The 15,238-nt window shown below is 38.5% G+C and overlaps 2 protein-coding genes and 1 pseudogene across 2 annotated transcripts in view; 2 read left to right on the top strand and 1 right to left on the bottom strand.

Annotated features, from left to right (window-relative positions):
• LOC110339478 (zinc finger protein 260-like) overlaps window positions 1–8,446 on the bottom strand; it is a 26,011-nt gene extending 17,565 nt beyond the window's left edge. Inside the window, 1 exon segment of the mRNA XM_040734097.1 lies at window positions 8,220–8,446. The gene's annotated coding sequence lies outside the window, so the exon portion shown is untranslated.
• On the top strand, window positions 7,332–15,238 carry LOC101827469 (zinc finger protein 54-like). Its single transcript, XM_040734113.1, has 3 exons — window positions 7,332–7,525; window positions 10,848–10,943; window positions 14,391–15,238. The coding sequence occupies exons 1-3, from the start codon at window positions 7,387–7,389 to the stop codon at window positions 14,393–14,395; spliced, it is 240 nt and encodes a 79-aa protein (XP_040590047.1). The 5' UTR covers window positions 7,332–7,386; the 3' UTR covers window positions 14,396–15,238.
• LOC121135384 lies at window positions 12,565–14,263 on the top strand (annotated as a pseudogene).

Here is a 15,238-nt window from a genome sequence, read left to right as displayed (position 1 = left end):
AATGAGACCCAGGCTAACAGAATGAACTGGAAGACAGGACCCACCCTTCTGCTGCATACAAGAAACACACCTCAGCCTAAAAGACAGACATTATCTCAGTGTTAAGGGTTGGGAAAAGATTTTAAAATCAAATGAACCCAAGAAACAAGCAGGGGTAGGAATCCTAATATCTACCAATTTAGATTTCAAAATAAAATCAATTGAAAGGGGTGAAGGAGGACACTTCATATTCATCACAGGAGAAATCTACTAAGATGAATTTTCAATTTTGAACATCTATGACCCAAATAAAATGGCACACACGTTCATAAAGGAATCATTATCAAAACTCAAATCACATATAAAGCCCCACACACTTATAGTGGGTGACTTCAACACCCCATTATCACTTGTAGACAGGACTACCAGACAGAAACTTAACAAAGAAGCAAAGGAACTAATAGAAGTTATGACCCAATTGGGATTAACAGACATCTATAGTACATTTCATCCACATAAAAAGGAATGTACCTTCTTCTCACCACCACATGGAACATTCTCAAAAATCAACCACATACTTGGCAACATATCAAAGCACAGCAGCTACAAAAAATTTGGAATAACTCCATGCATCTTATCAGACCACCATGCTTTAAAATTAGAATTCAACAACAACACAAATTGCAGAACCTACAAACTCCTGGAAATTGAACAATGCTCAACTGCACCACTACTGGGTCAAAGAAGAAACAAAAAAAGAAATTAAAGACTTCCTCGAATTCAATGAGAATGAAGACACAACATGCCCAAACCTATGGGACACTTTGAAAGCAGTGCTACGGGGAAAGTTCATAGCACTAAGTGCCCACATGAAGAAACTGGAGAATAGTTATACTAGAGAATTAACAGCACAGGTGAACGCTCTAGAACACAAAGAAGCAAACTCCCCCAGGAGGAGTAGACGCCAGGAAACAATCAAATTGAGGGCTGAAATCAACAAAGTAGAAACTAGGAAAACAACACAAAGAATCAATGCAACGAAGAGTTGGTTCTTTGAGAAAATCAATAAGTTAGACAAACCTTTGTCCAAACTTACCAAACAACAGAGAGTGAACATGCAAATTAACAAAATCAGAAATGAAAAGGGGGACATAACAACAGACTCTGAGGAAATCCAGAGAAACATCAGGTCATACTTTGAAAATCTGTACTCCACAAAATTCGAAAATTTAAAGGAAATGGTCGACTTCCTGGATAGCTATCACTTGCCAAAATTAAATCAAGAACAGATAACCAAATTAAATAGACCTATAAACCCTATTGAAATAAAAGCAGTCATCAAAAGTCTCCCAACCAAAAAAGGCCACGTCCAGATGGCCTCAGTGCAGAATTCTACCAGAAATTCAAAGAACAACTTATAGCAATTCTTCTCAAAGTATTCCACACAATAGATGCAGAAGGGTCTTTGCCAAACTCTTTCTATGAGGCTTCAATAACCTTGTTCCCCAAACCACACAAAGACGCAACTAAGAAAGAGAACTTCAGACCAATATCCCTCATGAATATTGATGCAAAAATACTCAATAAAATACTGGCAAATCAGGTCCAAGAACACAACAAAACAATCATTCACCACACACGTATGAACATCTGATCTTTGACAAAGAAGCTAAAAATATACAATGGAATAAAGAAAGCATCTTCAACAAATGGTGCTGGCATAACTGGAGGCTGGCATGTAGAAGAATGTGGATCGATGCATGTTTATCGCTATGCACAACACTTAAGTCCAAATGGATCAAAGACCTCAATATAAATCCAGCCACACTGAACCTCTTAGAAGAGAAAGTGGGTGGTACCCTTGAACAAATTGGTACAGGAGACAGCATCCAGAACATAACACCACTAGCACAGACAGTGAGATTAACAATTAACAAATGGGACCTCCTGAAACTGAGAAGCTTATGTAAGGCCAAGGACACAGTCAGCAAGACAAAAAGGCAGCCCACAGATTGGGAAAAAATATTCACTAATCCCACATCTGACAGAGGGCTGATCTCCAAAATTTACAAAGAACTCAAAAAGCAAGTCTCCAAAACACCAAAGGATCCAATTAAAAAGTGTGTTGCAGAACTAAATAGAGAATTTTCAATAGAGGAGTCTAAAATGTCTGAGAGGCACTTGAGAAAGTGTTCAACGTCCTTAGCCATCCGGGAAATGCAAATCAAAACAACTCTGAGATACCATCTCACTCCTGTCAGAATGGCTAAAATCAAAAACACCAATGACAATTTATGCTGGAGAGGATGTGGTGAAAGGGGAACACTCCTCCATTGCTGGTGGGAGTGCCAACTGGTTCAGCCACTTTGGAAATCAGTATGGAGATTCCTCAGAAAAATTGGAATAAACTTACCACAAGACCCAGCAACTCCACTCTTAGGCATATATCCAAAAGATGCCCATTCATACAACAAGGAAGTCTGTTCCACTATGTTCATAGGAGCATTATTTGTAATAGCCAGAACTTGGAAGCAACCTAGATGTCCCTCAACCGAAGAGTGGATAGAGAAAATGTGGTACATTTTGGAGAACTATCCAGCAGAAAAAAAATAATGGAATCATGAGATTCGCAGGCAAATGGATGACACTAGAAGAAACCGTCCTGAGTGAGGTAACCCAGTCACAACAAGAGAAACATGACATGTACTCTCTCATATATGGATTTTAGACATAGATCTGGGGAGTGCCAGCCTACAATCCCATGGCCAGAGAGTCTGGGAAACAGAAACTTCATTTAGTGGCTGATCGAAGAATAGGCAGACTCCCATGGTTAAGTACTGAGCTGAACTCAAGAAAGCCAGTAACAGAGAGGGAGGTCTGATGACCAAAGGGATTAAGATTGGGCTGGTTTAACCCCCAGAAACAGCTGACCTGACAAAGGTTAACTCTTGAATCCCAGGCATCAGCCTGGGAATCCAGCATGGGACTGATCAAGACTCCCTGAATGTGGGTGTCAGTGAGGAGGCCTAGGTAATCTATTGAGCCTTGGGCAGTAGATCAGTACTCATCCTGAGTATACACACGGACTTTGGACTCCCATCCAACAATGTGATATGCACTCTCACCCTGAACTCTTGGGGGAGGGTCTAGGCCCTGCCCTGTATGAAATGACATACTATGGACACCCCCATGGAGGGCTTCATCCTACCTGGGGAAATGAGGGGATAATGGGGGGTGGGGGGAGGGCAGGCGAGGAGGGGAGGGAAAGGGAGAGGGATCTGGAACTGACTTGTGAAGCAACCTTGTTTCTAACCTAAATTTAAACTGAAGAATAAATTTAAAAAATTTGAATAACTCCATGAATCTTATCAGACCACCATGCTTTAAAATTAGAATTCAATGTCAACACAAATTGCAAAAACCTCACAACCTCATGGAAAATGAACAGTGCTTAATTTCATCAACCCTGGGTAAAGGAAGAAATAAAGATAGAAATCAAAGACTTCCCAGAATTCAGTGAAAACATAGGCACAACATACCCAAACCTTTGTGATACTTTGAAACCAGTTCTAAGAGGAAAATACATAGAACTGAGTGCCCACATGAAGAAACTGGAGAATTGCCATACTGAAGAATTAACAGAACACCTAACATCTCTAGAACAAACAGAGGCAAACTCATCCAGGAGGTGTAGACACCAGGAAATAATCAAATTGAGAGCTGAAATCAATAAAGTGGTAACATAGAAAATAATACAAAGAATCAATAAAAAAGGTTATTTTTGAGAAAAATCAACAAAATAGAAAAAACTTTATCCAACCTAACCAAAAGACAGAGAGAACATGCTAATTAACAAAATCAGAAATGAATAAGGGAACATAACAAAAGACACTTGGGAGATCCAAAGAATCATCAGGTCATACTTTGAAAACATATACTCCACTAAATTGGAAAATTTAAAGGAAATGGATGATTTTTTAGATAGATATCACTTACCAAAATTAAATCAAGGACAGGTTAAAAATTTGAACAGATATATATCCCCTAAGGAAATAGAAGCAGCCAAAAAGTCTTCCACCCAAAAAAACTCAAGGGCCAGTTGGTGTCGGTGCAGAATTCTACCAAAAATTCAAGGAAGAGCTAATACCAATATTCTTCAAATTGTTTTTACACAATAGAATCAGAGGGATCACTGCCAAATTCTTTTTACCAGTCTACTATTACCATAGTACCCAAACCACACAAAGTCACATCCAAGATAGGGAATTACAGACCAAACTCTCTCATGAACATTGATGCAAAAATACTCAATAAAATACTGGCAAATCGTATCCAAGAACACATAAGAAAAATCATCCACCATGATCAAGTAGGCTTCATCCCAGGGATGCAGGGATGGTTCAACATATGAAAATCCATCAATGTATTCCACCATATAAATAATCTGAAAAAGAAAAACTACACGATCCCACTAGATGCTAAAAAAGTCTTGGACAAAATCCAACACCCCTTCATGATAAAGGTCTTGGGAGAGATCAAGGATAACAGGAACATACATAAACATAATAAAAGCTATATACAGGAAAACAACAGCCAGCATCAAACTAATTGGAGAGAAACTAAAGGCGATTCCTCCAAAATCATGAACAAGACAAGGATGTCCTCTCTCTCCATATCTCTTCAATAGTGTATTTGATACTCCTGCTAGAGCAATGAGACAATAAAAGCATATCAAAGGGATATAAGGGCAGGGAGATCTCTGTAATTTCAAGGCCATGCTGGTCTACAGAGAGAATTCCAGGACAGACTACAAAGTGACACAGAAAAAAAGTGTGTGTATGTGTGTGTATTTGTATTTGTGTGTGTGTCTTTAAGGATGAAGAGGTGGAAACCATCGTACCTCTGGCCCCCGACCAGATGGGCAACTGACATCCAACAGGTCTACAGGGAGAAATTTACAGTGGGCAGATGATGAGTAAAAGAGGTAACGGCCATCTGGGATGGGCACAGGAGAGAGGCAGACAGCAAATGAAGACCATAGAGACAACTGCATGGAACACTACCATAGGCAGATTTGGATCCTTTGTGGTATAATTCCATCCTGCCAGTCAAGAAATGCCCATTGTTGTCATTGGAGCGGGACTATTTTCTGAGTAGCAGAAGGCTTGCTGGTTTGATCTGAAGCACGCTCCACACATGGAAATATATGCATGACATGGACAACCTGGCCAAAAACCTGTGAGGGTGAAGGTGGCAGGCCCTAGGAGAGAATTCACTACTGACATTCTGCTACATGTACACATATTCAAACTGCCTTTCACTGACTGCAATTCCACCAAAGCCAGGGGCTGCTTTTGACAGGGGTCTAAGAAATCCTGTTCTAAATGGACAATAGTTATTTCACAGACTTATAACTCATCAAATATTGAGAACAACTGACTCCTTACAGCACAGGCTCTGAAAGGAATTCCATGTTCCCACATCTACACTGCAGGTACATTAAAGCAAAGGAGATAAAAGTTGATAAGAGCTGGAGGATGAGGAGGCCACTGATGAAAAATTCTCCTGACTTATGACATGGCAATAGGAATTACTGACATATTACAGCCTTATTACCTGGCCCAAACACACACAAAATCATACATGAAATATGCAAGGGACAACTGGGAGGAAATCATGTCTAACCAGTCTAGGATAGAGGGTGAAAAGAGGGTAATCATCATATAACATTGCATAATCATTATATATCAATATTGCCTCATTTTAAAAATTGTAAACAAAGTATACAAACAGAACTTGAGGCATCAATGGCTTTATAGAGGCAGAACTTTTGTTTGTTTTTTTCATATATAAAACAAACCAATTAGAGAAGATTTTTAATCTGTTTTTGCTTCTATTTAATTCATTCAAAGTAAACAGTAAACAAAGAGATGAAAAAAAGAAAAACAATTAACCAAGCACAAAAGAGACAAATAAAAAAAAAACTTCAATTCACCCAAAGAAAACAAGTTGATACTGGAAGATGAGAAAAACTTGTCTGCCCATGAAACAGAATGAATTATTGTGAAAATGACAGTGTTAAAAGACTATTTTTACCTAAAAATTTGTGACAATCAAAGGACACAGGAATTACTTCAGAGTCAGTAAAGAGAAACTTAATCATTTATATTATTTACATATTACAAACCTGCAAAGAAAGGCCAGGGTTCTCTTTTTGTGTGAGGTCAGCCTAGTGTACAGAGTGACTTCTAGGACAACCAGTGCTGTTGCCCTGAGAAACTCTGCCCTCCCTCGCCAAAAACAGACATAAACAAAAGAGAGTGACAATGCACAAAAGTTTACATAGTGAAAATGTAAACAACACCAGCTGCAGACCTTTACTAATGAAGAAAATGCTCATCTAAAGTACACTGAGAACTCTGTGCCCAGTCAGTATCCACGCTCAAGGACTTTAATAAAAACAATCCCTGGAGAAAATGCAGGAGAAAGAAAGCACAGAGACAGTGTCAGCGGGAATGCACCTATCTGCTGACACCAGGCAAGTCAGTGTGTAGTTTTGTGAACAGCAAACAAGAAAAAGAGAAAACCTAGAGAAACTAGTAGTCAGGTTTACAAAGGAATGAAAGACACTGCATGCTATCTTTAAATAGAAACAATCTCAGAAAGAGGAAAAGAAACACAACAGAGAAAAATAACAAAATACTATGTGTTTATATTTTACTTCATGATGTCTTCAAATGTATATGTATATGATGCCTCAAACCCAACATGTAATCGAGTATATCTTCAAAAGAAGGATACAGATTTTCCTTAAAAAAGGAAAAAACACTCTAAAATCAAAATGTATACTTTCTATTAATGTATTTACTTCAAATATAAGGATGCAAACTGCTAAAGGTGAAGGAATTTCTAAAACAACATTTCCTGTCAGGTGAGTTGGTCATGATATGGTTGCCATTTAAAAAGTTGAATTTATCCATATATAAAACAAAGAGAATTACCAAATGACCAACTGGTATATTTCCAAAAAGCTATGTGACACACAAGAAAGCATTCTGGAAAACACTTTCCAAATTTAAGAAACAACCCAGGATACATTTGTTGGAGGCAGTCGAGAAAGAGATTCTTCCAAATATCGCCCAGAATTTCCCATGTAACATAAATGAAATGTGCTACAAATTGTCAATAGGATAAACACGGAGAGAAAATATCAAGAAAAATGTCTCTTACTCTGAGGATTTCCCTTTAACTGTGAGATGTGAGAGTATTTCCAACACAGCTCACAGACATGCTGAGCAGTTTTCCAGGAACCCTGAGGAGGAGCAAGGGAGACTGCAAGAAACTATTCTCACACCAGATCATTGCTGCAGTTCTCCAGCAGGAGATCTCTGTAAATGCACTGTGAGCATGGCTGAGACATTCCCACTTCTCCTACAACAGACCAACAGTCACAGCATTGATCATGGAAGAAAAGAAAAACCACACTCCGGCAAATGTGCATGGGCAGAGACCCTTTCTTCAACAAAAGAGACATTTTCAGATACAGGTGAGCGACTATAAATATTCAAAAGATGCTTCACAATTTCATTTTCATTTAAAGTGAGTTTGCTAATTGTAAAATTATGTGACATGATATATTCTCACAGCATGCATGTTGACCTTGCCTGGATCTATGATGTAACATGAGAACACAGCACATGAAGACACATTTCTGAATGCTGTATTTACATCTAAGATTGCACGTGGATCTGATGGAAAATAATGGGATGTAAAACGTTACATTAACGTTTACAAGCATATGTGTGAAAAAGGAAAGGAAACACAGAATAATGGCCACTTCATGGTATCTCAAACCTGCCGTCCATGGAAAGATATCAACGACAGAATATCGAAAGCTGTGTCTGTAAGGATAAGGCGGTGGACACTGGGTACCTAACAGCGCACTCCATGAGCAACAGGTCTAGGTGAGCTCATGCCTGGGGAGGAGGATGAGCAGAAGGGAAGGCCGTCTGGGTGCGGGGCCAGGAGAGAGGAGACCCCAGACAGAGAGAGAAGCGGTCAGAGAGCAAACCAGGACTGGCTCTTTCGGACGGAAACGACCACACCCGGCCTCGGGTGACGACCTGAGCAGCAGCCTCCCCGCCCCGGGCGCCTGCAGAGCTGACAGTGTCCTTGTGAGCAGCTCAGCGGGCACAGCCCCGCCCCTCCCTCCCGGGTCCCAGGCCCGCGGCTCCTCTGACCTGGGAGGTTCCAGGGCCGCCGGGCTGCGGTTCCCGCCACTGCGCTGCTGCTGATGCTGACTTTCCCAGGCCGCCCGCCCCGCGCGGACACTGCGGCTCCGGATTTTCTGTTTCCCTCGGACCCTGCCTCAATTTCTTATCAGGTTTGGACCAGGAGGATCCCCAGGTTTGGACCAGGAGGATCCCCGAGTACAACAGGGAATGGAGGAATTTCCGGTTCCTTCAGCCTGGTTCCCCAAAGAGGCTCCTCCTTGCTCCGCCCACAACTCTTGGCTTCTGGTTTCCTGCCCTGTAAAGCTGCCAACCACGGGATCATTTACATAATGGCTTTCATCAGGCAAGCTTACTGCACACACATACAAGCTGCCCAAGCACCTAAATACGTCAAATCAAATCAAACCAAAACAAATCCCCACACCTAGTGGAGCATGATCTGCTTGGGCCACTTAAATCTCAACAAAGAGAGAAACGTTTAAATTATTTGCTTCTAACTTTGTCTGCCTAGAGAGTGTGTGATGAGCAAACAGCTGTCTAATGAGCTCTCCACTTTCTCCACTTCAAGAAACGAGAAGAAATTAAGAAAAAAAAATCCAATCAAACAAAAGAATAATGGTCACAAATTACATTAAGAAAATGACAGACTATGGACACCCCCATGGAGGGCCTCACCCTCCCTGGGGGAATGAGGGGATAAGGGGGGGGGAAGGGCATGGGAGGAAGGAGGGAAAGGGAGAGGGACCGGGAATTGACTTGTGAAGCAACCTTGTTTCTTATCTAAATTTAAACTGGAAAAAAAAAAGAATAAAATTTGGAAGAAAAATGCTTAAAAAAAAAAGAAAGAAAATGAAGTCAGAGTAAATACACTATGATATTTAGAGTTCCTAGAACTTGACACAAGCTAAAGTTATTAGAAAGAATGGAACCTCAATTTTAAAAAAAATGATTCCCCATACGACTGGGCTGTAGCCAAGCCTGTAGCACATTTTCTTAATTAGTGGTTGATGTGGGAGGGCCCAACTCATTGTGGGTGGTGCCACTCCTGGGCTGGTGGTCCTGGGTGCTCTAAGAAAGCAGGCTGAGCAAGCCATGAGGCACAAGCCAGTAAACAGCGTTCCTCCATGGCCTCTGCCTCCAGGTCCCTTCATTGTTTGAGTTCCTGTCCTGACTTCCTCCAATGATGAACAGTACTGAGGAAGTATAAGCCAAATAAACCCTTTCCTACCCCCCCCCAAAAAAAGAAAATGACACAAGGAGGACCATTCTAATGACTGGAGGTAATGTAACTCATGCAAATAGAGAAATACAATCTGAGTTTGCAGAAATCACAAGGTGAATGGCCATCTATAATTCCCTCAAAAGAGGAAGCATTAAAAAAACTTTTTAACATGTACAGATTTATCCATATAAGTCAGCAAATTCCAGGTTATGAAAGAAGGAAAATGATTACTTTAATATAGTCACAACACACATACGGTAATAGAGTTGAAAAGAAGAGTTTTAAGTTTTCATTTCTGTCAATTGCATAGACACTAATGTATTCAAAATTCCTAAAGAGTTAGATTATTTCTCATTTCTTTGCATACATTTGTTTTGGTAACTGAAAACAATTCTAGTTCATCTGATTGCTTGGTCACATATCCCTCTCTTTCCATATATATTTCTAAGTATTCTGAAGTGTTATTCATTAAATTGTTATTTTCAATATTGTTTGTGTCAACTTTTAGAAAAATTCAAATAACACTAATGTGTAATTCAGCTTTTCTGTTTATTTCATGGCTGTAATTAATCCTCATGAAATAGCTTCACAAAGTACTTGATTCTGTGTGTTGTATACAGCATTGGATATATGCAATGATTTTACACTCCTTACACTCAATAAAAAAGTGAGTTTATTTTATCCATGGATTCTGCATTCTGAATCCAACCTCTTTGTCCTAGAGAGTGTGCAGCAGTATAAGCGGGCCTCAGGACCTGAACTGAGCATTTTGGAATAGTCATGTGAACACAGCTTCAGACAGCATCCATGTAGTGTCCATATTTAAGTGAGGTTGACTGGTGTACAGATTCAAAGCATACTTTTGCTCATTATAATCTTAGCATCAGAGACATGACAATGAGATTCTGTTTGATATCAGCACATATGTCGTAAAGGTACATTCCTACATCTAGGACTCAAGTGTGTATGTTGTATTCCCTAAAAGTTTGCCAATTGCAAGCCTATTATGTCATCCTGCTTTTACAAAGAAAAAAAGTACAATAGTCCCTGAATGTTATAGAAAGTATCTTTTAATAATATTAAATGGTAATATTATTTTATGTGTTTCCATATGTTTGCCAGAAAGTATATGTAGTGTGTATGACTCCTGCCTATAAGGTGCAGCAAAGGACCTCACGGATCAGAGAGTACATCTTCTTTTGTAGTGCCATGTGTGTGCTAGCAATCAATGTACCTTTAAAAGGACTTTAAGATATTGCAGACTGTAAACAGGAGACAAAATTTTTCAAATTTAGACATTTGGCAATATTTTATGGTACTCAAGTCTTAGAAAACATCAGAATATTCATGGAGGAGAGACACCAAATTAATGTAAGCAATGTACTATGTCTACCTATATATTGTCTTTGTAGACTTCTCACCGGAAGAATGGGAATGTCCAGACTGTGAACAGAGGGCTTTGTACATGGATGTGATGTTGGAGAATTACAACAATCTGCTTTTTGTGGGTAAGAGTTCTCTTCTAATAGATTTCCTGATTCATCCTTTTCATTTCCCTACTTTGTGTATCTGTAAATTCTTGGGAACTAGAAAATCCCAGAAATGAAGATAATTTTGGTTACCAAGAGAACTGGTGTTTCATTTACATTTTCTGTGTTCTCTAGAAGAGTAAAGAATGCTTTCTTCTCTGTGATCTCTTTCTACCTCCTATCTCGTATACAAACAACATTTCAAAGTTCAAGGAATATTGACTTGTCAGGGCATGGAAATATATTGTTTTAATTATCACAATTAGAATATTTTAATTTTATTACTGGATTTAACTCTTCACATATTTCTCATTTTAAAAAATGCAAAATGTTTTAGAGAATGGGCTGTTGGTATAAGAAGTTTGTGTGGTTCATCAATTTATTTTATGATTGCCATGTATAGTACTGGCACAGCATGATATTAATATTTCTACTTTAGACCCTGAAGCCAGAGGACACGTTTAGTTCTCTGCAAATGTGGTTTATGAATCCCAAGTTATGTTGCTCTGTCTCAAATCTGAAGATGTAGGGAATCATTCTTCATATGATCCTTCACAGAGCTTCTTTCTCAAGTTCTTTCCTTCTCAGTCTGACCAGCTGCAATGGACAATATTTATATAGAACCTGAAGCCTCTTCACTGGAATGACTTAGGGCATCTAAATTTGAATGACAGTTGTTTAGTTTGGTCTATTTGTGGAACTCCTGGCAATGGGATCAAAACGTTTCCCTAATACTATGACTTGGTATCCAGGAAAATATTCCTCAGAGTTGGTGGCTTCAAACAGCCTTAATACAAAGGGAGGAGCTTAGATATACCTCAACGTAGTATGCCATGCTTTGTGGACATCCATGTGAGAACTGCCTCTTTGAGAACAAAAACAGAGGAGGACTTCGTGGGGTCATGATGCCGAGCCAGGGAGAGGGATCACAAAGAAAGTGGGTAAGGGAAACTGTGGAAGGATGTCAAATAAATGAAAAAAGCAAAATTAAAAAAAAAACAATGAGTAGGCCATTATAGGTTACTGTGATTTGCTGTAGATCAAATTGGAGATTCTGAACATCCGTTTATTGATTGTTTAATAGAAAAGGCCTATGTCCCAGAAAGGTACTAGTTTATATGTCATAGAAACCCTAAGATAACAGGTATTAAATCTGTTACTCATGCATTAATTACTATTATTCACAATTGTACTAATTTTTCAGAGTTCCATCACGTATGTGGCAAATGGGTGGCAGTCTTGCACCAAGGCACAAAGCATTTTATCCATGACCATGAAAGTATTCAAAAGAAGTCTTATATATGTAGTGAGTCTGGCAAAGTGGTTCCTGAATCCTGGCAATATACATGTTATGACACAAGGGATACTGCCAAAACTGTCAACAAGTAGAGATTTGAAACCACAGAGATACCTCTAATGAAACCTTAAACCTAAACAGACACAACATTGGGAATTCTTGGGAAGAAACTTGCAAATATCAATATTGTGTAAAGTTTTTGTATTTGTGTTGCATCTTTAGCCAAAATCAAAGAACTCACATAGGAAAGGAAGACTACAAAAATGCAGAGTATGATGCATCTTTTGAGTCTAATACAAAAACCAAATTTAAAGAAACTGATTGAGGAGAGCATCCACATCAATGCATGCAATGTGAATTCTTCAAGACTCACTCAAACCTTATTAGGCATCAGAGATCTCATACTAGAGAGAAACCCTATACATGTACAAAATGTAGTAAATTATTTCTGCATATTTCACAACTCACTACAAATTACAAAATCCATTGTAGAGAAAATCCCGACAAATGTACAGAGTATGGTAAGTGCTTTAATTATTTATCAAAGTTTAATAGAAATTTCAACATCCAGGCCCGAGAGAAACCTTACAAATGTAGTGAATGTGACAAATGTTTCACAGATAAATGTAATCTTACAACTCATCAGAGAATCCACACAGGAGAGAAACCTTACAAATGTAGTGAATGTGATAAATCCGTTAACACAAAAGACAATCTTAGAACTCATCAGAGAATCCACACAGGAGATAAACGTTACAAATGTAGTGAAGGTGACAATTCTTTTTCAAGAAGTAACATCTTACCACTCATCAGAGATTCCACACTGGAGAGAAGCCTTACAAATGCCCTGAATGTGACAAATCCTTTTCCAGGAAATTCTATCTGACAACTCATCTGAGATTGCACATAGGAGAGAATCCTTAACAATGTAATGAATGTTATCAATCCTTTAACACAAAAGACTGTCTTCAAACTCACCAGAGAATCCACATAGGAGAGAAACCTTACAAATGTAGTGAATGGAACAAATCCTTAACCAGAAAACGAAGTCTTATAGCTCATCATAAAATTCACACGGGAGAGAAACTTTACAATTGTAGTAAATGTGACAAATACTTTACCAAAAGAGACTGTGTTAGAACTCATCATAGAATCCACACATTAGAGAAACCATACAAATGTAGTGAATGGGACAAATCCTTTCCCAAGAAAGACCATCTTAGAGCTCATCAGGGAATCCACACAGAAGAGAAGCCTTACAAATACAGTGAATGTGACAAGTCCTTAACGAGAAAACAAAGTCTTATAACTCATCAGAGAATTCACACAGGAGAGAAACCTTACATTTGTAGTGAATGTGACAAATCCTTTTCCGAGTAAGATAATCTTTGATCTCATCAGAGAATCCACACAGGAGAGAAGCCTTACAAATGTAGTGAATGTGACATATCCTTAACGAGAAAACTGGTCTTATAACGCATCAGAGAATTCACATAGGAGAGAAAACTTACAATTTTAGTGAATGTGGCAAATACTTTAACAGAAGACACCATATTAGAGCTTATCAGAGAATCCACACAGGAGAAAAATCTTACAAATATAGTGAGTGTATCAAATCATTTAGCAGAAATGGCAGTCTTAGAACTCACCAGAGAATACATAGAAACACCTTACAAATATAGCAAATTTGAGAAATCCTTTACTGTTGTTTTCAATACTTAGAATATGTTCTGGAATATTTCATCATGGTGTGAAACTAAAGTTTTAAGTATATCATCCACCAGAAAACTCAACCTGAGTAATGTGTTGTCTAAAAATAATGTTGATAATACATACAAATATTCACATGGGAGTGAAAACTTACAAATATAATATACATTCAAAAGACTTTACCAGCCCCTCCCATCTAAGAACGTTTGTCAAAATTCATAACAGAGATAAAATTTCAATGGGGAAAAATTGGCATGTGCTTCAATCAAACTGTAACCTTTGCTACACTTGAGACTCCACACTATGGAATCATGAACATGACAAATTTGTGAAAGAATTTTAAGTTATTTTCAAATCTTAGAAAGCATGGATAGTTGTGAAATTTTTGATTAAAACTTTATTTGTTCAACCTCAAATAGGTTGAATCCTGAAGTATGCGCTGTTGTGTAAGTGTCCTGGAGACTAGAATGATCCATTCTTAAAGAAAGCTGATTAGGGCAGGACCACAGCACTCAAAACAGCTTCAAGAACTCTCCAGCACTGACAGGATTCAATGTGTTTAACTCAAATGAAGAAGCTGAGAGAAGTCATAACCCTTAGAAGAATAATTTAACCACTAAGAAAGGATGCTCTTCACTTGTACATATGCTTACAGGTATGCAATGTGTTCCAGGTGTGCATTTTTCATAAGCTGTTTTATAGCTGGTTTTGATTTCCATGATAGCAACTGTGTTTGAGACCTTTATGCTCTGATAAGCAACTGCTTCCCCATATTCCTGTAGACAATTCTAATAAAGCATTTAGTTCAACGAGTTGAACTTCATTTTGTTTACACTTTCCCGATGGGGCAAGTAGATAAACGTGCATGTTGTACCTCCCCAAGAATTGTATTTCACAAATATGTGCCCAACTCAGTATTTGTTTCTCCAAATTTGTTGAAAACAAGAGCTTGATAATAGCATAGCAGTTATCAGCCTGTTGTCTGTGACTCCTTTGGGATTCAAAGACCCTTTCACATGGGTTCCTAAGATACAGTACAACATATTTTAAATCATCTTAATAACTGAGATATTGTGCCTTCTCATCTCTGTGTGTAAATGTGTCAGGTTAAGTCATCTGGAGCATCATGGTTGTGGCCTTTGGTAAATTACATAAAGTTTACCACTGTGATTTTAGCAATAACATGTTCTGTTGCATGTAAATGTAAATTTTTCTGATTTGCTGCCCTCAATTCCTTCAATAAAACCAAGCTTCCATCTTACATGTA

Source organism: Mesocricetus auratus, unplaced genomic scaffold (assembly GCF_017639785.1).
Source record: "Mesocricetus auratus isolate SY011 unplaced genomic scaffold, BCM_Maur_2.0 Super-Scaffold_100037, whole genome shotgun sequence".
In the NCBI taxonomy this organism is placed as follows: domain Eukaryota; kingdom Metazoa; phylum Chordata; class Mammalia; order Rodentia; family Cricetidae; genus Mesocricetus; species Mesocricetus auratus.
Note: the sequence above shows the minus strand (reverse complement) of the source record. Positions and strands in the feature narration are given on the sequence as shown.